Genomic DNA, 23063 nt, shown 5'->3' with positions numbered 1-23063 from the left:
TCTGAACGTCAATGATGTGATCTAACACATAGCTAGAACTCAAATAACTGTCTAGCTTGAGTTGGATCGCATCACTTTCGGTTTTCACACAAGCCATCTCTTTTTGCATACTCTCAAGGCGAGATATATACAAATTAATATCAGTTTGTTTTCTTGAAACCATTTTAGTCAGTTCAGTTTTATCCTTCTTTAATGTTTCAATTACTGACTTAAATTCTTTTTCATGGTTTTCATAAAACATGTTGGCTTCTGTGCATTTAGAGAGATCCACAGTCAACTTCTGATTGTGGAGAAAGGTCACATCATATTTTTCTTGCAAAGCGTCATGCTTACTTTGCAAGTCACTCAAATTCTCATTCACAGTAGTATGTTTGTCTTGCAAGTCAAACAAACTAGCTTGTAAAGCATCATGTTTGCCTTGCAACTCAGACATACTTTTCTCAAGATCAGCACATCTAGCATGCAACCTAGCACATTCATCACAATTAACAGCAGTGGGTTCATCGACACATACCTGACTTGATGAACCGTCGACATTAGCCATAAAGGCTGAATGGAGAGAAGACGAAGAGTAAGCAGCTTGATCCACCAGAATAGATCTTCTTTGAGTTTCTGCTACAGCTTCCCCCAAGAGTTCATCAATGTCAATATCATCCGAAACATTAGATGTCTCACCCACATGATCATCACCAGAGTTGGATGATTCTTCATCAACACTCCTGCTGTATCCAGAGGAGTCTTCATCTTCAGACGATTCATCACCACTGGCAGAAGATTCTCCACCATTGGTGTGAACCAGCTCCTTCACAATCTGAGCAAAACATGCTGTTCCATCAGGAGCATCACCACCCAACTGGATTGACCAGTCACAACCTTCATCCACCTGAACTGCAAGTGCTCGGTTGGTTTGGTTGTTGACAGGCACCAATGTACGATCATTGTTTCTGTTCTGCTGGTTGCCTTGGTTCCTGAAGGGGTTTTGATTCCCGTGCTGGGCTGGCTTTGTACATTCCCGTTTAAAGTGGCCCCGTTCACCACAGTTGAAGCACTTAACAGCTTGCTTATCGAACCCATACTTGGTGTCTCGCTTACTTTCCAAGCTGGTTCTTCCAGTACTTTCCATCCAATCCTTTGCTCTTCTCACAGCACTCGCAAAGGCCCACTTGATGTCCATCAAGTCCATCTCCTCCTTATCAATCTGCCTGTAATCTTCTTGTGTCAGATTAATGTTTCCAATCTGACCTTCTATCAACCCACAGTACGCGCTCACTACAGTGTTAAGCAGCTCCATGTGTTCCTTAGCTACTTCTACACTGATTTTAGAGAAGCTTGACGTGTCGAGCTGTACTGTACTTGACTTTGATTGTTGACCTGCAGCAGATGATGTTCCTCCATAACATGCATATTGAGGTTGTTGAGCAGGAGGAGGATGAGGTGGTTGTATTGGATTTCCATACAGATCTGTGGTTGGAGGCGGCTTTACAGGAACTTGCACTGGATTGCCATACATATCCGTGCTTGTGACAAACGCCGTTTGAAGTGGAGCATGTGATCCAGCTTTTGCAGATGAAGTAGTGGAGGTGCCATAATACATCTCTGGATTCTGTGGCACTGCAACTCTCTTTGCCTTCAACGTTTCTTCCTGATCCTTGTTCTCCAGAAGCTGCACGAAATCGTTGATATTGGTAGTTCTCAACGTTCCGTTGTACTTCAAGATTTCCAGGAAGTTGTTCCATTGAGGAGGCAATGCATCGGCAAACTTCTTTACCACCTCTGTTGGAGTCGTTGTGACTTCAAAGTTGGTCAGCTCAGTAAGTAGGTGATAGAAACGGCTTGTCATATCTCCTAAGGACTCCTTATCCATACATGTGAAGCCATCAAATTCTTTCTTCAGTAGATCTCGTCGTAGTTGACGTGTGGCTTCATTACCTACTCCTCTTGTCTTCAAGGCATCCCACAGCTTCTTCGTAGTCTTGAAACTGACGAACTGATGATAAATATCCTTGCTCAGTGCTTGAGTAAGAATAGCGTATGCTTTCTTTTCTAAGTCATACGTCTTCTTTTGATCATCAGGAAGATCGGCAAAGGTAGCTGTCGAAGAAGCAGCAACCTCGATAGTTTGATCGAATTCCGTAATGAACCGTAACCACAACTCTGTATTTTGACCAAGAATGTATGTATGGAAACGATCAACCCATCCTGGATATTCATGAAGATGCATCAACTTTGGAGGCCTGTTCAAACTTCCGGTTTCACTTTCGCTTAGAAGAAGACTTTGAATACTCGGAGTTTGATTTGAAACAAACGCCCATTGACCAGCTGGAGTGGCATTTGTTTGTGAGGATGTAGATACCGGAGATTCGGCCCATGATGGAGATTGACTAGTATTCATGTATTTTCCACTGTCTGGAGCCGGACTTCCCCACCAACTCGGATTCATGATAGATAAGCAAAATAAATGCTAAGTAAGAATGATCCGAAAGATACACAGCCGAAGGATCCTGGTTGAAGGATCTGAAATCACAGAAACTTGTTAGCAATAAACTGACCACAGTCGAAAGATCGATTTATTGTTCGAAGGATCAACAGTATTCGAAAGATTACTGTTGACTCTCGAACAATGACTTCGAAGGATTCAAGAGCTCGAAGGATTCCTTTTTGAAAGATCCTTATCTTTCGAGTTAACTCTTTATCTTTCGAATAACAGATCTCGAAAGATTCACCAATACGAAGGATCCTAATCTTTCGGACACTAATCTTTCGAAAAGATTCCTCTGTCGAAGGATATGTTTCAGACTTCGAAGGATGGGTCGAAGGATATAAATCTTTCGAGCCCTCCTTGATCGAAAGATATCGAAGGATGATCTTTCGATGTCGAAAGATATCTTTCGAGAGCTCTGACACAATCTGATCTGATGTGAAAGGTTGGTGAAAAGGTGACAGGGGTTGGTGAAGTTGCTTTCGGCAGAAAGGATGTTTCTGCACAACTTTCCACCAAACTTTTTGACTTTCAAAAATTATACCCAAAAAGGCAAAACCTTATCCTCAAGTTCAGTCACCGGAAACACACCGGAATACCACCGGAAAACACAAGGTTTTCTAAAAACCAATTTTTATGTTACCCAACCCAACCTGACCACTCCCGGTTAGTTTAGACACGTTTTTATTCAAAGAAAATGCAAGAAACTTAGTAAAAACAGGTGCAAAACCAAGTGTTTCAACACACCAAAACTTGTAAAAACCCGGTTTTAAACAAGGTTAAGAGCCTTAGCTCTGATACCACTTGTAGGTCCCTGTTTCGCGGAGGATTACGAACCTAAACCTTGTTATACAAACCTACTAGCGAGTGCGGAATCCAAGCTAGCAAGCAAACCGAGTTAGTAGCAAGTAGAGAAACAAACACACAAAGATTCACCGATTAACACTAGTCGTATTAATGCAAATGAAGGTTCGGTTACAAGCTCAATGTTTACAGAAGTGTTCTATAAACTCTCTAAGTGTGTGTGTGAGTTCTGGGCAGAATGCTCTCTAAGCTTCTATCTCTCGGGTGTGTGAAAATGGCAGAACTCTCTAACACTCAACACATGCATGGGTATATATACCCAGCTCAGCAGGTCTGCTCGAAGGATTCGACAGATGGTCCGAAGGATCATCTGTCGACCACATGTTACACGAAAGATCAGCATGGACCTCGAAGGATCATCCTTCGAGGTCTAATGGTCGAACCATGGTCGAACCATATCTTTCGATCACCTCGAAGGATCAGGTGTATCCTTCGAGGCTATCCTTCGATCAGAACATCTTTCAACTGTTGTCCAAGTCAAACCGGAGGATGGTTGACTTGGTCAACTTACAATACAAATCAGGACATCGTTTATATCAGACCGAATACAGACAAAGTACAGACACAAGTGCACCAACAAAAACCAAATGCTTCTCAACTAAGAAATTCTCTATACTGAATACTTTAGGCACTATTAATTGTTTACTTTTGTTACTTAAAATGTAAGTCAGGGCAACAGTGATGAAGAATAATCATACACTGCATCTTTCTTTGAACAAGTGATGAAGAAGAATCATACGCTACATTGCTCTTTGAACTAGCCGGAGAATGCTTGATGGTAAATGTACCTTGACATTAGAAAAGTATGAATAACACTATCTTAAGAAAAGTATGAATAACACCATCTTAGATTTACCATGAAGATCCTATTTTTTTTTTTTTTTTTTTTTGCAGCAATTGACCAGACATTTAAGAAACCAAACGAATGTAACCAATCCCATAGCGTGGTTAAGAGCACAGTTAAACGCATTGAGATCAGGTGAACTTTTGTAATCGGGCGCTTTTTTTGCTTGAGCTTAGCGTACAACAATTTCACTAAGGTTGTGCCAAGTACTGGTGTATTTATATATGTTTTTTTCTTATATGAAACAATCATATACGGTCTTAAGAAATGAATTTTAAATATTACTAATTGCTATACCATGGAAATATATAGTTTCAATTTTAAAGGTTTATTTCATAATATAGTTTGAATTTCGACAAGTTTTCCAGATCTTGGTTTAGCCTTCCACCAAAAGGTTGTTTTTTTTTTAAATTGTAGTATCTAATACCTCTAAGAAGCGTAAAACCAACCGTCATGTCAAAAAAACCACACCGTCAAAGAACATTTGTAAGATCGTAGTATCTAATACCTTTAAGAAGCCTAAAACCAACCGTCATATCAAAAAAAGAATACCATCGGTGGTCAAAAATATGTCGTTTATGGCGTTGAGATAATGATTAATATTTTGCTTATACAAAAGAATATCCACATTTTATACTAAAAACTTTGATAATCAACTCCCGCCGCAACGCGCGGGTAGCGTCAACTTGTTATAATTATTATGCAAGAGACCAATAATACGACCACATGAATTTCGTGCTAGCGGTTTGCAACCAAGGTATACATATGGCAAAAATTCTTACTAAAAATATGTTACGATCTAAAGTATACATCTGTAAATATGAACATGTTTCATTATGAACGGTAATAGGTGCCTTGGAATAACCTCTTTCTTCAATTCATAAAAAAGAATATTATATTTGTTAGTGTTCAATCCCACAAAACATTACATTTTTAACTTATAAAAACAAGTTTTTTTTTTTTTTTTTTTAAAATAGAACTTCATTAAAACACACCTCCGACTCAAACGGGCAATATAAAACAACCCCCAACCCAAACAACCCAAACGGGCAAAGGGAAAAAACTACAACATATGGTATTACTCCTTCCAACTAATATATTTACATGATGATCTATTTTTAGCCCATCCAAAACCTTTCGACTTAATCTCTATCACAATCTCTTGCGGACTTCACCTGATCTGACTGAAAACTAACTCGTTTCTGCCTTTCCACATACACCACCAAGAAATAATTACCAGTCCAATGATCATCTTCTTCATAAAGTACTTAAAAAACAAGTAAGCTAGAATATATGAATTACTAATAATTAATAAATGTTAATATGTTATGACAATCACATAAAGTACATATTATAATATTGTTTGTATACTATAAAATACAAGTACTTACATGGATTTTAAAAACAAAGAAAAAAACTATCAACATACCCAACATCTTTTTTCGTATCCATCCGTCCATTTTTATTATCTTTTAAAACTCTACTATTAAAAAAATGAATACGTAGGCCAATCACTTTTCCTTATTTAAACGAACATCATCATTTTGTGCTTAAATAAGATTGAAATCCACTCATTTTCTTATTAACTCTATATTCCACCATTCAACAACATTTTTTTTTGTTGCTTGCATCCACAACTATCATAGAACAACAACACACAACACACACCATGCAGAATGCAGCTCAAGAAATTCTATTATCAGCTTCCTCCACCACTAACATCCCTAAAAAACACTCAAAAAAACCCCATAAGCGAAACAAATGCGATGAGCCAAAAAACCGACAGGAAAAAGGACGCGACGATGGTGTTGGTAGCGGCGAACATCATCCAACATACCGTGGTGTACGAATGAGGAGTTGGGGAAAATGGGTGTCTGAAATTCGCGAACCAAGAAAGAAATCAAGGATATGGCTAGGAACATTCTCAACCGCGGAGATGGCAGCTCGAGCTCATGATGTGGCTGCAATAGCAATAAAAGGTCGTTCCGCTTTCCTCAATTTCCCGGACATGGTGCATCTACTTCCACAGCCAACCTCCACATCTCGTAAAGACATTCAAGAAGCCGCGGCTAAGGCTGCAGCCTCATGTGGCTGTGATAAAGCCAAACCACCTAGCCAGGACACACTCTCGCACTCGAGTTCTTCAAACCCTAATTTATTATCATCAGATAATACTCAGGAACCAGTGGCATCACAATCTATGGAAGATGATGATGCTTTCTTTCACTTGCCAGATCTTTGTTTAATTAACTATCCTTCATTATGGCAGCTAGTTGAAGAAGTTGACAGTGGCTTTTGGCTTGAAGCTGAAGAGCCGTTTCTTTGGTAAATTTCATCAAGATGGTAAAAATGAATTGTGTATTATTGCCACCAATTATTAGATATTGGTACAACATTGATCATATATCAATATATATGAGATGGCCAACCACTATAAGAAAACTAGTATGTATAACTGTATAAGTGCACTAAATTTCTTGACAAATTGCAATAATTATCTTCTAAACTTTTAAAAGGTAAAATAAAAGTTTTTATTTGTTCAAAGACATGCAAAACTATCAATGATTGATCTTTGATCCCACCCCTTCTAATAGCTCCAAACTATTGGTGCCATATTGTCATGGAATCCTCTTTGAGCCCCACGCAAGGACAAGCCATTTCGTCCCGCTTATCAACAATGGTCACTGGTTTATCAGTGGTACGACAGTGAAACCATAGGGACTAAAATCGCAATTTTTAAAACTAAGAGACTGAAATAGTGATTTTTGACAAACCACAGGGACAGAAATAGTAATTAACTCTTTCTTTTATAATATAGTATAGACATGTTAAGAACACCTGGAGGGGGTTTTGGGCGTTTTTTTCCTAAAAAACGGCCATCCACGTCATGACCACTGCCCCCTGGCGTTTTTTTCACTCAGGCGTTTGATTTAAATGCCTAAAATTCGCAGATTTTGATGATTTGACCATTGGATCCAACGGTAATAAAAAAATATTTCTTCTTTATTTTTAATTCATTTTTTACCTATAACAACACCACTTTCAACTCCATTTTTTTATAAACTTTCCCCTACAAGACTTACGATACCTTGGCCATAGGCGTTTGGAGACAATGCAAGAAAAAAACGCAAAAAACAAAAAAAAAATCGCGCTACAAGAATCGAGGCAAATGGAGAAAGACATAGATTTTTTGTCTAAATCGATCGATCACTTCTAAGGAGGCGCGTTGATCCTAGCGCAAATGCGTCGGCAACAAATCCGTAACAAATACGGACTTTAGATTTTGTGGTTTTTTAGCATTTTGTCGGTTTTTTATTTTTAGTAATGTAACTTTTTTATTTAATAAAATATTATTAGTTTTAATTTAAAAGGAAAACAAAAAAATAATCGGGTAGTTATTGGATGGGGCATTATTGAGCATTATACCACTACACCCATGCCCCATAATGCCCTAATGCTGACTGCACTGCCAGTGTCGCTTCATACCCAAAGGAGGGGAATTTGTTTCAAGCCCCACTACGCATGGTCTAACCTTATGAATTGTTGAAAAATATATAAATTTTTATATTTCTCATAATGAGACTCCTACAAAGCAAATTTATAGTTGTTTAAACCGCTTTTAATTTTGTTTTTAACATATACTTGTTTGGCAAAAAGGACTTTGTTTTCGCTTTGGTTAGAGCCTCTAGGGTTGCAAACAAACCGAATGAACATGAACTAGACCTTGTTTGTGTTTGTTTGTTAAGAAACTATACGTGTTTATGAATTACCGAAGGAGATTTTATGTCCATGTTCTTTCGTTAAGAAAATGAACGTGTTCGATTGTTAATCGCGTTGCACTAAACTAGACACAACTCTGCACAATAACTTTACACATCGATAATTCTACTAGAAAAGTGTCTACTTTGTCACAGCCAAATTTGTAGCAAATTTGTAGGTAATTGGTCTTACCTATAGAGTTGCTACAAAAAAATTCGTGCATAATAAACTTGTTGAAAATCAGGTTAGCTACAAATTATGACAAAATTTCCTACAAAATTTCGACAAAGATCTATCGTCACAAGCGTTGACACAAATACCTACAAACCGGTTTTTTATGTTTTTCCTACAATTATGCCTGTTTTTGTATTTTATTTTATGATATTTTACTTTTAAAATTAATAACATTAATATGAAAAATTATCCGTAATTATGAATAATTATTTTTATTTTGCGACAAAATTCCTACAAAATTATAAAACTTTCTTAACAGCTTGCTACAAATTTCCTATAAATAAAAAAAAATATTTTTATGATAATAGTAATAATAATAATATTTTTATTAATAATGAAAATATTAATGTTATTATATGTTTTTAATTTCTAACAAAATACCGACAAATAAATTCTAATTTTTTCTACAAATTTTCGACAAATAATTTCTTATTTTTCTTACAAGTTTCTGACAAATAGATTTTACATTTTCCTATAAATTTCCAACAAATAAATTCTATTTTTTCCTACAAATTTCCCACAAATTAACTTATTTTTATAGGAAATTCGTAGCAACTAGCGTCAATTTGCTACCAATTTCCGACAAATTTAACATTTTATTTTTAAAAATTATTTAGATTTCTAAAATCTTGATAAATAACAAATAAATTAACTTTTTTTTGTCTAAAATCCGTAGCAAGTGGTGTCAGTTTGCTACAACTTTCAGACAAATTTAAAAATTTTATTTTTTTTTTAAATTATTCATTTTGTTGTGGGTACAAGTAATACAAAATTTTAATGTATTTTGTCGGAATTTTGTCGAAAAGCAAATTAATGTTGTGATGAAATTGCTACAATTGGTAGTTGTGTGATAATTTTGTCGGAAAATTGAATAAAAGTTTTGGGTTTTTTTTGTCTTTCTTTTTTGTCAAAAAACTGTAGAAAAATCTTAACAAAATTTGAGTTTTAGGAAATTTGTGGAAAACTTTTGTAGAAAAATATGTAGTTTTCTAGTAGTTAGCGTTTTAACAATAGAACGATATAACTTTCTACCAACTGAACGTTTTACCAATTGCTTACGAACTTGGTGATAAGACAGTTATGAGAATCTACATGTTAAACGTAAATACTTAATGTTTTTTATATTATCTGTATATGGTAATTTAGAAATGGCATATGGAGAATGCCATCACCTTATATTACAACAAATTATTAAAAAAAAACGTTGTAAGCAATATATTGTATTGAAGAAACTAAAGTCTATATAAATTAATGCAAAACACAAAAATGGTTGCATTTGTAAAAAAAAATTAGGGATATAGCAGACTATATTTTATGAATCAACTATATTACGCTATAGAGTATGAGGGTCTTGATGATGGTGGTACACCACCCCTTTCCTCCTTCAAACGTGATCCACGCTGACCACGGATCACATTTCAAATTTTGAGGCATTTGATTGATGATGGCAGATGGTGGTGTGGAGGATGGAGTGATGTGGCGACGTGATGCCACGTAAGTGACGCGTTGACACATTTTATGTTCACCTTCAACCCATCAAAGGGATGTTTTGGAAGAGGTTCGTTTAATGATTGTTTAATCATTATTTTTTAATATGCATTTGTTTATTGCTTAAACATGTAATTATTAATAGAACAACATTTAATACTAAAAAAAACAATTATTTTTAATATGCATTTGTTTATTACTTAAACATCGTTGATAGGATTTGTACAAAAGTATTCACATACTAAACGTTAACTGGCGCCCTCACGACCCATTCAAGATGTGACCATCTTGTTAACAGTGGCGAACTAGAACTTGATGCGGAAACATAAGCTAAAAACTCGATTGATAATTTGCACGCCTCCATGAAGAGCTTGTCTTCCTCCCAATCAGAGAACGATGATGATAAATCCATATTATTTTGAGGGTGATATTTTCTCTGGAGAGTAGAATAGACTTAGGTGGGTGTATGAAATGAAGATTATGTAGTTTGGTTTTTGGTTTGAATGGAATGATTTTTAAAAGAAAAGAATTGATATTTTGATAATACTTCTCATGGTTTCTAACGGTAGGGGTTGATCCACATAATAAGACCACTTAATTAACTAGTTTAATACCCGTCCGTTGGACGGGTTACGCTAACAGCGTAACAATGTCCCACATGTGTCATCCACTCCACCAGTATCCATTTTTAGGGCATCCACCCAGCTTACTACCACAAATCACCATCGCTCTTCCCCAAACCTGCGTCACCTACCAACATCGACCACCACCGCTTTGCCCCAAATCGATGTCGGCGACATAACCACCGCCGATTCGAGCGCGTAGCTTTATCTGCTCATCAACCAAAACCCAAGCGATGTTTTCCGTTTGAAATTTGGGCTCCAACACCTACACTTGAACCTGGTTTTCGCGGCTTCTCCTTTTCTTTTAATTGAGGTGTCTTCTTTAGCTGGAGAAATGAAAAGACTATGGTATTAATATAAGATTCAGAACCACGAAACAAAATCAATACTTGGATAAAAATGTTTTAACAAACACAGAGTACCATTTATGAACCGGAGATTTAAGTTACTAACCAGAGATTAATGTGACATATTGGCATCCAGATGTCAACAACACATGCATGATGAGTAACAATCTAGATTAATCAACTTCACTGTCAAATGCTCGCTCCAACTGCAATTTGGGAATTACGAATCAAGTGCTCTTTAAATTTCAATATAGCAAATATATAAATATATACACACATATAAAATCCAAATGGTAAAAGATTAAAAGCACCTGGTCATAATCAATATAGCCAATTCGCCGGTACACACATTCAACTTGTAAGGGGAGTGGGGGAGGAGCGTCATTTTTCCGTGATGGCCAAAATTAACGCGTGATAAAAACAAAACTTCCACCGCCACCGGAAATGTCCACGCGTGAAATTGAAATCCCGTTATATTCTTCACGCGTTGAAACAATTACCCATCAACTTTTGTTTTGTCTTTTTATGTTGAATTAATAGCAACTTTGATGAAAAGTGCAAATTAGCCCCTCAACTTTTGTTAGCTATTTTTAAATAGCTTTCCTTTAATTGCAATTCAGGTCCTTCATCTTTATATAAATTTTAACTGCCCATCTCGACGAACCGTTTAAGTCGGTTGTAATTTATTTTGCTATGTAATTTATTTTTAATTTTAATAAAATTTATAATTTAGTGTTTTATTGTTAATTTCTAATTTAAAAAATAAAAAAAAAAGTTGTGAGTGATGGAATTCCATCACTAATGATGACCACCGCCACTACAAAATGCTTGTGAGTAATAGAATAGTGGCTGATGACATGGCAGGAGTTGATTGAATATTGTGAGTGATAGAATTCTATCACTAGTGACCACCCCCACTCCCCTAAGGCATGGTCTCAACAGATATGGATACCATAGATATTTTTTTATATCAATCTAAAATGATGAAAGTATAAAGAACAGATTATAGTAGAATTGGCATTGTGTTAGATGAGAAAGAGATGAAATTTTAGACTACGCGGTGTAGGGGACGTCCCCGGGCCGGCCTGGTGCGGCGACGAGCCTGCACACCCCCCCCACCCCATTAAAAAAATAATTTCTTTTTAAATAATAACCATTTATCCCCATTAGTTTCTTTATAAATAATAACCATTGGTCCAGTTCGGTTAATTCAGTTATGCGGCTATGCCACACACCAAAACCATAACCGAACCATAACTTTCAGTTAATCGTTACGATTCGGTTAAGTCAGTTACGATTTGGTTAATTGCTCACCCCTACTTGTCAATTAGTAACAAAAAGTACCTTCCAACTCAACTAAAGACTTCATGGAAAGAACTTGCAGTAGATCCTCAATAGCTTCCTTTGATAAATCAACCAACTTATCTCTTTCTTGATCTCCTCCATGGGTATTTTCCCCACCTTTTCCAATTAAAATAAATCTTTTGAAAACAAAAACATACAAAGTGGATCTAATTTTGCATTTAAGTGCTGACACATAGGTATATCCGTGACCTTATCTATGATGATCCAAGCTTTGGCAAATGAAGTTTCTGGTACAGAGTACAAACTTAGCACTTCCTGTAGGAACTTTTTGCAAGATATATTGCACTCCCTGTAGATATCTTTAATTCAATATCAGTAGCCACATTTAGTCAAACTTAAAGCTAATGTTCAACAAAAGTGTAACAATTTCTATGAAGCTTTAGTCAAACATTTATCTTCTCTCTAATTGCCTGGGATTAAAAAAACAACCAGTAATTAGTAACTAAGTTAAGCTTAATTAATTGTACTATTTTTTGGATGATTAAGATGATTACCAGTTCCACTAAGTGATGGCTATCTGTTGCTTGACCCGCCGAGCATGAACATGAACATGAACATGAACATACAGAAGCTTGTCGTTGTTGGTTTCGTTTAAGATGTTTTTACTCTTCTTGATTTAACCTGTTTTTTTTCAAGAGTGATGAAATTAGGAATTAAATAGAAACTGGAGCAACATGTAAGTAGAAAATACTAACTTGGTGATACGAACAGACTAACTACTAACCCGGTTAGCGATATCCTAACCATACTTGTCAATTTAGGGCTTAATAGTTAATATATTGGATGATTCTTATATAAAAGGATGACTTTTATCTAATATTAAGGATATATACTACACGAGAGAATATTGTGATGTATAATAACTATGATAAAAGTGTAAGCTGGGTGAATAGATATTTTACAAATCTTAAAGTTCAAGGCACCTATTAACAATGGTCATGAAGAAAAACATATAAAAAAGTTTCAATTGACTCGTAGAAACAGTTTAAAAAAACACAATACCAACGCATTTACAAACCTTGAGTAAAAGTTTTCCGGTCCCTAACACAAAACCAACATCTGTATTTCCAATTCCTGTAACAAACTGGCTGAATGCTCTAGCTGTCACGTATTAGAATCAGTACCGATTAGGATTTGAAGCAAGAGTATAAAAGAGTTAGTGGATCAGGTCATTTTGTAACTTAGCATTTAAAACATACCAAAATGAACGGATAACCAACTTTCTGTATGGTTTTGTTTCAGGTAATCTACTTTATATTCATTGTACGAAACCTAAACTTTTCTAATTTGAGTCACCCATACAAAAAAGTTTGATATATTTTGGGTGACCCGTTTGAAAAGTTGATCCTTATTACGTGATTCGTGTGAAAAGTTTGATCCTTTTTGGGTGACTTGTATGAAAATTTTGATCCTTTTCGGGTGACCCGTACGATAAGTTTGATCTTATTGGGTGATGAGTACGAAATTTTGATCCCTTTTGGATGACCCTTAGGAAAAGTTTGATCTTTTTTGAGTGACCAGTACAAAAAATTTTGATCTCTTTTTGGGTGATCGGTACAACTCGTGAAAGTGTATAGTGCATACCTTATGTAACCTCTGCCTCTTAACTCATACAGCGAGCTCTTCCATTTGACCCTGTTTAGCATTAAGACAGTTAAAAGCTAGAAACGAAATGAAAATAGGTAAATATAGAAATAGAATGTCTAGAGAAACACCTGAGCTGCCACGTTTCCATCAAAAATGATAAAAATGCAAGGGAGTGTAGTCATGGGCGGAGCTTTATTGGCGCCCGGAGTTAATTTTACCGGAAACTTCAGAAAAAGTATATTTTTCTTTTGTAGCGTAAAATATTGGATTTTTAAGAGACCGACCCGCACTAAGTTTTCGTTCAAACTCCGCCAGTGTAGCATGTATATATACCCACCATGGTTCCAGCAACAATGGTGTCATTAAGTGGATAAATGGCACGAGCAGTAATAGATTTAGATAATGGCCCATAATAGAAAGAATGCGGTGGTTAATAGCTTTTTCAGTTATTAATAAATATTAATGTTTTTTTTCAAACTTCATCTCATCATTTAAAAACGCCATATCAGATAAACCAGATAAACCACACGAAAAAGGACTCCCCTCTAAGTCAGCTGTGATACGATCATATTCGTTGCCTCAACCAACTCTCCATCTGTTGGTTCTCTTTCCAAAACACTCCACAAATCCTCTTTCACTTTAAGGGTAGCATATTAATGCACAAAAAAAACCCACCCCACTAAGAAATGTGCATAAATGTAACAAAAATAACCTCTATGCAAACCATGTCACATGTCGAAATAAATTAGTTCCCTAATGAAGACAACCCAATAATTAAAATGCAAAATAAACCTACATATATGCATATGCCGATAAAATACAGCATAAGAGGAAACAAAACTATAAACTCATGTACCTGTAATGGATGATGAATTTTCAGTGAGTGATCTGACGATGATTACGAATGGAAACCACTTTTTAACAGTTCTGCACTGACATGAATAATGCTAATTGATATCACTGAAGTCAAAATTAAAACCCTACAGATGCAAATCAACACAAAATTGATCAATAAACCTTAAGCTATTAAAATTGATGAGTGAAATTATTTGTTCTTAAAATTAAAACACAATCCGGTGGACGGGTTACGCTAACAACGTAACAAACAAAGAATGATCAATTTTAAAAACAGGAAATAAATCAAAGCATACACCTCAAAGTAATCCTTCTGAATGATCAATCAAAACAAAAGTAGCACAAAATTACAAAAAAAAAAAAAAAACTTACAGTTCTTTGCACATTGAACTTCACCCAATTAGCAAAATCCACATCGGCTGAGTACTCCAATCTGAAAAATTCATTATATCAATGTATGTAAGTTAATGCAATAGATTTCTATGGGGTCATATGATTTTAAACATGACAATTCTCCAACAGTTGTTTATATCCAGTCCATTCTACTTGTCGAGTATTTCCATTATATTTTATGAGTGTGATTAAATTTCCCTCGTAGCAGTTTTAGTCTAACTTTTACCTTATTTTAAGTAACCAACTTTTTTAGGAAAGAAAAAATCATCAGTTTCAACAATTCTGATACAAGGTAACAAACTTTCTGAAGCTTGGATTTAAGGTAATATGATCCGGTAACTGAGAATTTTGATGGAAAGGCAATTTGTCCATAACAAAAAGTGATTTTACGCAATAAATGATACCTTTTCTTCACATTTATTGCGTAAAATCACTTTTTGTTATGGACAAATTGCCTTTCCATCAAAATTCTCAGTTACCGGATCATATTACCTTAAATCCAAGCTTCAGAAAGTTTGTTACCTTGTATCAGAATTGTTGAAACTGATGATTTTTTCTTTCCTAAAAAAGTTGGTTACTTAAAATAAGGTAAAAGTTAGAACAAAACCTTTTTCACAATTTTAGCCTCGTCACAGAAATAGTCCAGCAAAATAGTTACGTGTAAGAATAAAATTGTCAACTGAAAAACGTTTGATGTGTGCAAATTGCCTCCAATCATAATTGAAAATTTTCTTTCTTAGTGTGTCGTCTAAAATCAATTGTATGGTGGGTATAAGTTTAGCGTCCTTACCTCCATTCTAACCAACTTGAGTTCTGCCTCCGGTGAAGCAATAATGGCCTAAATAGGGGGCATCTCATCACCTTTCTCATCCGCACAAACTCTTCGAAGGGTGGCTTCTGCAGCAAATTGTGCCAAAAATGCTAAAAAATTAGTTTACTTCAAAGAAAAGATCGTGTAGACGATTGACCCACTAACCTTGTTTTGAACATTCATAAATAACCAATGTGTTTAGTTGCGTTTACAATGGTGAGTCGGTACCGAGTAGTACTGGGTCGGTTCCGGGTATGGCGGGTTTGACAGGATGGACTGGTAATTCATTTGGCCTGCATAAAGTTTGGGTTTGCATTGTGTTTGTACTGAACCCGTATCTTTCTAATTTGTGTTTCCACAGATTACCCGTTTGTTCTCCAAAACTCAAGCCCAATTTCTGCAAAACTCAAGCCAAATTGCAATTTAGAATAGACAATATCCAGCGAGTTTCAAAAATATATTTTCTTTAAGCTCATTGCAACTTGCAATTTGTTAGGAATAATAACTGAATTAATAAACAGTAATGGATGATGGTTACCAGTGATGATTATGAACGGCTAACACTTTGTAAAGGTTCTGTCGGACTTCAGTCTGTGCGCTAGGCTTCAGAGATATGATTAATGAATAATCGATATCATTGAACTACAAAAATCAAAACCCTAGATACATAAATCAACTGAAAATTGATCAATAAAAACTCTTCGATTTAGGGTAAATCCCATAACTATGATGAATACACAAGCAAAGTGTATAAATTAAAAGAACTTACCATCTTTATTGAGATCTAGGGATGATGATTCAGGTTGAAGGTGGAAGATTAGTGTGTTTATACAAGCGAAGAAGACATCTATTCCATTGATCGGCGAGATATCTTCACGTCGCCGGAGAACTAAGCCCATGTTTTTGACATTTTCGGAGGTAAAGAAGCGGTGATTCTTGGAATCGGTGCTTCAAACTTCAAAGACAGGTTGTGCTGAGAAATCGATGCTTCAGTTTGGAGGGGAATGAGGCAAAAATTTAGGGTTGAGATACATCAGGTCTCCTTTAAAAGGAAGTGTACATGGGAGTTACAAGAACGTGGGAGGAGACGACGTGGGAGAGATTAAATCAGAAAACCGTTCAAAACTTCCCCATTTTAGGAGAGAGAGAGAGTATAACTTCCTTGAACTGCCATTACAGTTTTTTATTTGAGTTTAAAGGGTCAAGATCAAAAGTTGATGAGTTTAAATGGCTAAGATTATCCTAAAAGTTGGTTAGACTTAATGGGTTTAATATATATATATATATAATTAATCATTTGATTTATCTCTAGATTTAATATTCAAGTTTTATTTAACAATATCAAAACCAAATATCTTGAAATAAAATCATGACGAGCCCACCATTATAAATTTATAATTATTGGGGTAAGGGTGGTCATCACTCATCACTCACTCATCACTCACAACACCCAATTAAGTTCCGCCATGTCATCAATCATTTTTTCATCACTCACAACCTTTTTTAGTGGTAATGGTCATCACTCACAACACCCAACAATAAACCCTCACACCTCCTCACATCCATTTATCACTCAACTTCCATCACTCGTTGAATTTATCACGGACTCAATCCCATCACTCGTGGAATTTGTAGGTGGCGATGGAATTTGTGTTTGTTCCACGAGTGGAACATGGCTATCACGGGGGAAAATGAAACCACCCTGAGTCCCCTTATGCAAGAGACCAATAATACGACCACATGAATTTCGTGCTAGTGGTTTGCAACCAAGGTATATACATATGGCAAAAGTTCTTACTAAAAATATGTTACGATCTAAAAGTATACATCTGTAAATATGAACATGTTTCATTATGAACGGTAATAGGTGCCTTGGAATAACCTCTTTCTTCAATTCATAAAGAAAGAATATTATATTTCTTAGTGTTCAATCCCACAAAACATTACAATTTTAACTTATAAAAACAAGTAAGCTATAATATATGAATTACTAATAATTGATAAATGTTAATATGTTATGACAATCACATAAAGTACATATTATAATATTGTTTGTATACTATAAAATACAAGTACTTACATGGATTTTATAAACAAAGGAAAAAACTATCAGCATACCAAACATCTTTTTTCGTATCCCTCCGTCCATTTTTATTAGGGCGGGCGGGGTGGACAAATTTTTGTCCATGATGTATTAATTCAACGTGTGGAAGTTTCAATTTTTCCACCGCCGGTACATGAGTTTCACGCGTGGAAGTGGTTTGGCGTGATAAAATTCACGCGTGATAAATGGAAGGATGTGAGTGGGTGTGAGGGTTTATTGTTGGGTGTTGTGAGTGATGATCATTTCCACAAAAAAAAAAAGGTTGTGAGTGATGAAATAATAGTTGATGACATGACAAAACTTGATTGGATGTTATGAGTGATAAGTAATCACCACCCCCTCCCCCTTATATTTTAAAACTCTACTATTAAAAAAATGAAAATGTTGCTACGTAGGCCAATCACTTTTCCTTATTTAAACCAACATCATCATTTTGTGCTTAAATAAGATTGAAATCCACTCATTTTCTCATTAACCCTATATTCCACCATTCAACAACATTTTTTTTTGTTGCTTGCATCCACAACTATCGTAGAACAACACACAACATGCAGAATGCAACTCAAGAAATTCTATTATCTTCTTCCTCCACCACTAACATCCCTAAAAAACACTCAAAAAAACCCCATAAGCGAAACAAATGCGACGAGCCAAAAAACCGACATGAAAAAGGACGCGAGGATGGTGTTGGTAGCGGCGAAAATCATCCAACATATCGTGGTGTACGAATGAGGAGTTGGGGAAAATGGGTGTCTGAAATTCGCGAACCAAGAAAGAAATCAAGGATATGGCTAGGAACATTCTCAACCGCGGAGTTGGCAGCTCGAGCTCATGATGTGGCTGCAATAGCAATAAAAGGTCGTTCCGCTTTCCTCAATTTCCCGGACATGGTGCATCTACTTCCACAGCCAACCTCCACATCTCGTAAAGACATTCAAGAAGCCGCGGCTAAGGCTGCAGCCTCATGTGGCTGTGATAAAGCCAAACCACCTAGCCAGGACACACTCTCGCACTCAAGTTCTTCAAACCCTAATTTATTATCATCAGATAATACTCAGGAATCAGTGGCATCACAATCTATGGAAGATGATGATGCTTTCTTTCACTTGCCAGATCTTTGTTTAATTAACTATCCTTCATTATGGCAGCTAGTTGAAGAAGTTGACAGTGGCTTTTGGCTTGAAGCTGAAGAGCCGTTTCTTTGGTAAACTTCACCAAGATGGTAAAAATGAATTGTGTAATATTGCCACCAATTATTAGATATTGGTACAACATTGATCATATATCAATATATATGAGATGGCCAACCACTATAAGAAAACTAGTATGTATAACTGTATAAGTGCACTAAATTTCTTGACAAATTGCAATAATTATCTTCTAAACTTTTAAAAGGTAAAATAGAAGTTTTTATTTGTTCAAAGACATGCAAGACTATCAATGATTGATCTTTGATCCCACCCCTTCTAATAGCTCCAAACTATTGGTGCCATATTGTCATGGAATCCTCTTTGAGCCCCACGCAAGGACAAGCCATTTCGTCCCGCTTATCAATAGTGGTCGCTGGTTTATCAGTGGTACGATAGTGAAACCACAGGGACTGAAATCGCAAATTTTAAAACTAATGGACTGAAATAGTGATTTTTGACAAACCACAGGGACAGAAACAGTAATTAACTCTTTCTTTTATTGTATAGTATAGACATGTTAAGAACACCTGTACTGGAGGGGGTTTTGGGCGTTTTTTTCCTAAAAAACGGCCATCCACGTCATGACCACTGCCCCCTGGCGTTTTTTAAAAACAAATCACTCAGGTGTTTGATTTAAAACGCTTAAAATTCGCAGATTTTGATGATTTGACCGTTGGATCCAACGGTAATAAAAAAAATATTTTTTCATTATTTTTAATCCATTTTTTACCTATAACAACACCACTTTCAACTCCATTTTTTATAAACTTTCCCCTACAAGACTTACGAGACCTCGGCCATAGGCGTTTGGAGACAATGCAAGAAAAAAACAAAAAAAACAAAAAAAAAATCGCGCTACAAGAATCAAGGCAAATGGAGAAAGACATAGATTTTTTTTTTAAATCGATCGATCACTTCTAAGGAGACGCGTTGATCCTAGCGCAAATGCGTCGGCAACAAATCCGTAACAAATACGGACTTTAGATTTTGTGGTTTTTTTAGCATTTTGTCGGTTTTTTATTTTTAGTAATGTAACTTTTTTATTTAATAAAATATTATTAGTTTTAATTTTAAAAGAAAAGCAAAAAAAATAATCGGGTAGTTATAGGATGGGGCATTACTGAGCATTATACCACTACACCCATGCCCCATAATGCCCTAATGCTGACTGCACTGCCAGTGTCGCTTCATACCCAAAAGAGGGGCATTTGTTTCAAACCCCACTACGCATGGTCTAACCTTATGAATTGTTGAAAAATATATAAATTTTTATATTTCTCATAATGAGACTCCTACAAAGCAAATTTATAGTTGTTTAAACCGCTTTTAATTTTCTTTTTAACATATACTTGTTTGGCAAAAAGGACTTTGTTTTCGCTTTGGTTAGAGCCTCTAGGGTTGCGCACAAACCGAATGAACATGAACAAGACCTTGTTTGTGTTTGTTTGTTAAGAAACTATATATGTTTATGAATTACCGAAGGAGATTTTTTGTCCACGTTCTTTCGTTAAGGAAATGAACGTGTTCGATTGTTAATTGCGTTGCACTAAACTAGACACAACTGCACAAAAACTTTACACATCGATGATTCTACTAGAAAAGTGTCTACTTTGTGACAGCAAAATTTGTAGCAAATTTGTAGCAAATTGGTCTTACCTAACGAGTTGCTACAAAAAAAATCGTGCAAAATAAACTTGTCGAAAATCAGGTTAGCTACAAATTATGACAAAATTTCCTACAAAATTTCGACAAAAATCTATCGTCACAAGCGTTGACACAAATACCTACAAACCGGTTTTTTATGTTTTTCCTACAATTATGCCTGTTTTTGTATTTTATTTTATGATATTTTACTTTTAAAATTAATAACATTAATATGAAAAATTATCCATAATTATGAATAATTATTTTTATTTTGCGACAAAATTCCTACAAAATTATAAAACTTTCTCTTAACAGTTTGCTACAAATTTCCTATAAATAAAAAAAATTATTTTTATGATAATAGTAATAATAATAATATTTTTATTAATAATGATAATATTAATGTTATTATATGTTTTTTAATTTCTAACAAAATACCGACAAATAAATTCTAATTTTTCCTACAAATTTTCGACAAATAATTTCTTATTTTTCTTACAAGTTTCTGATAAATAGATTTTAAATTTTCCTATAAATTTCCAGCAAATAAATTCTAATTTTTCCTACAAATTTCCGACAAATTAACTTATTTTTATAGGAAATCCGTAGCAACTAGTGTCAATTTGCTACCAATTTCCGACAAATTTAACATTTTATTTTTAAAAATTATTTATATTTCTAAAATCTTGATAAATATCAAATAGATTAACTTTTTTTTTGTCTAAAATCCGTAGCAAGTGTTGTCAATTTGCTACAACTTTCAGACAAATTTAAAAATTTTATTTTTTTAAATTATTTATTTTGTTGTGGGTACAAATAATACAAAATTTTAATGTATTTTGTCGGAATTTTGTCGAAAAGCTAATTAATGTTGTGATGAAATTGCTACAATTGGTAGTTGTGTGATAATTTTGTCGGAAAATTGAAGAAAAGTTTTGGGTTTTTTTTTTGTTTTTCTTTTTTGTGAAAAAACTGTAGAAAAATCTTAACAAAATTTGAGTTCTAGGAAATTTGTGGAAAACTTTTGTAGAAAAATATGTAGTTTTCTAGTAGTTAGCGTTTTAACAATAGAACGATATAACTTTCTACCAATTGAACGTTCTACCAATTGCTTACGAACTTGGTGATAAGACAGTTATGAGAATCTACATGTTAAATGTAAATACTTAAAAAACATATCTATAATGGTTTGTTTTTTATATTATCTCTACTAGGTTACAACCCCGTGTATTACACGGGTTGAATAAATGTAATTTTATATATTAAATAATAAAAAGATATATCTTTATGACACTCGCATATGGTACGGGTTAAATAAATGTAATTTTATATATCAAATAACTAAAAAACTTATATCTTTAAAAACATGTGTATTACACAGATTAAATAAATGTAACTTTGTATACTAAATACTAAAAACGTCATATCTTTAAAAAAAAACTCGTGTATAATAGAGTTGAATAAATCTACCAAATGATAAAAAAAAATTACATCCTTAAAAACCCCGTATATTACACGTGTTGAATAGATCTAAGAAAAGTTATATCTTTAAAAACCATGTATATTACACAGATTAGATAAATGTAATTTTGTATATTAAATATTAAAAACGTCGTATCTTTAAAAAAAACCGTGTATAGTCGGGTTGAAAAATCTACCAAATTATAAAAAAAAATATATCTTTAAAAACTTCGTGTATTACACGGGTTATATAAATGTAACTTTGTATAGTAAATAATAAAAGTTAAATTTTTTAAAAACCCCATGTTTACACGAGTTGAATAAATATAATTTTGTATACCAAATAATAAAAAAAGTTATATTTTTAATAAATTAGGATAACATTTAATATTAATTTATTATTTATATATTTAATATATGATAAGTAGGAAGAGATGTATTTGTTTTAAAAATATATTAAATTAACAATTTAGATTTGAGGATAATATTTTATTAGAGTATGATAAAATTTAATATTAATTTATTATTTATTTATTTAGTTAATATAAGATAAGTATATATTTAAGGATGCCTTCAATGAATAACATGTGTCTAAAAATTGGTTTCTTTTATTATATAGATAGATATGGTTTAGAAATGGCATATGGAGAATGCCATCACATTATATTACAACAAATTATTAAAAAAAACGTTGTAAGCAATATATTGTATTGAAGAAAGTAAAGTCTACATAAATTAATGCAAAACACAAAAATGGTTCCATTTGTAAAAAAAAAAAATTAGGGATATAGCAGACTATATTTTATGAATGAACTATATTACACTATAGAGTATGAGGGTCTTGATGATGGTGGTACACCACCACTTTCCTCCTTCAAACGTGATCCACGCTGACCACGGATCACATTCCAAATTTTGAGGCACTTGATTGATGATGACAGATGGTGGTGTGGAGGATGGAGTGATGTGGCGACGTGATGCCACGTAAGTGACGCGTTGACACATTTTATGTTCA

General features: G+C 34.5%; 2 protein-coding genes and 2 long non-coding RNA genes across 5 annotated transcripts; 2 read left to right on the top strand and 2 right to left on the bottom strand.

The window, feature by feature from the left end:
- Window positions 1-5693: 5693 nt before the first annotated feature.
- On the top strand, window positions 5694-6702 carry LOC110926979 (ethylene-responsive transcription factor ERF039). The gene has a single exon (XM_022170590.2). The coding sequence runs from the start codon at window positions 5857-5859 to the stop codon at window positions 6514-6516; it is 660 nt and encodes a 219-aa protein (XP_022026282.1). The 5' UTR covers window positions 5694-5856; the 3' UTR covers window positions 6517-6702.
- A 3572-nt stretch (window positions 6703-10274) lies between these two features.
- LOC118485522 lies at window positions 10275-12065 on the bottom strand. 2 transcript variants are annotated; one of them, XR_004876504.1, is made up of 3 exons: window positions 11983-12065; window positions 10745-10844; window positions 10275-10617 (listed from the first exon to the last, which is right to left on the bottom strand). It is a non-coding gene; the product is annotated as an uncharacterized LOC118485522 (long non-coding RNA). The 2 variants fall into 2 exon arrangements; XR_004876503.1 differs by lacking the exon at window positions 11983-12065 and adding an exon at window positions 10950-11031.
- Window positions 12066-14816: 2751 nt separating this feature from the next.
- Window positions 14817-16581, bottom strand: LOC118485521. Its single transcript, XR_004876502.1, has 5 exons — window positions 16419-16581; window positions 16188-16291; window positions 15815-16046; window positions 15629-15735; window positions 14817-14878 (listed from the first exon to the last, which is right to left on the bottom strand). It is a non-coding gene; the product is annotated as an uncharacterized LOC118485521 (long non-coding RNA).
- A 1632-nt stretch (window positions 16582-18213) lies between these two features.
- Window positions 18214-19147, top strand: LOC110926776 (ethylene-responsive transcription factor ERF038). Its single transcript, XM_022170468.2, has one exon. The coding sequence runs from the start codon at window positions 18302-18304 to the stop codon at window positions 18959-18961; it is 660 nt and encodes a 219-aa protein (XP_022026160.2). The 5' UTR covers window positions 18214-18301; the 3' UTR covers window positions 18962-19147.
- The last annotated feature ends 3916 nt before the right edge of the window (window positions 19148-23063 follow it).

The sequence above is a fragment of the Helianthus annuus genome, chromosome 13 (genome assembly GCF_002127325.2).
Source record: "Helianthus annuus cultivar XRQ/B chromosome 13, HanXRQr2.0-SUNRISE, whole genome shotgun sequence".
NCBI lineage: Eukaryota > Viridiplantae > Streptophyta > Magnoliopsida > Asterales > Asteraceae > Helianthus > Helianthus annuus.
This window is presented reverse-complemented; position numbering and strand designations above follow the sequence as displayed.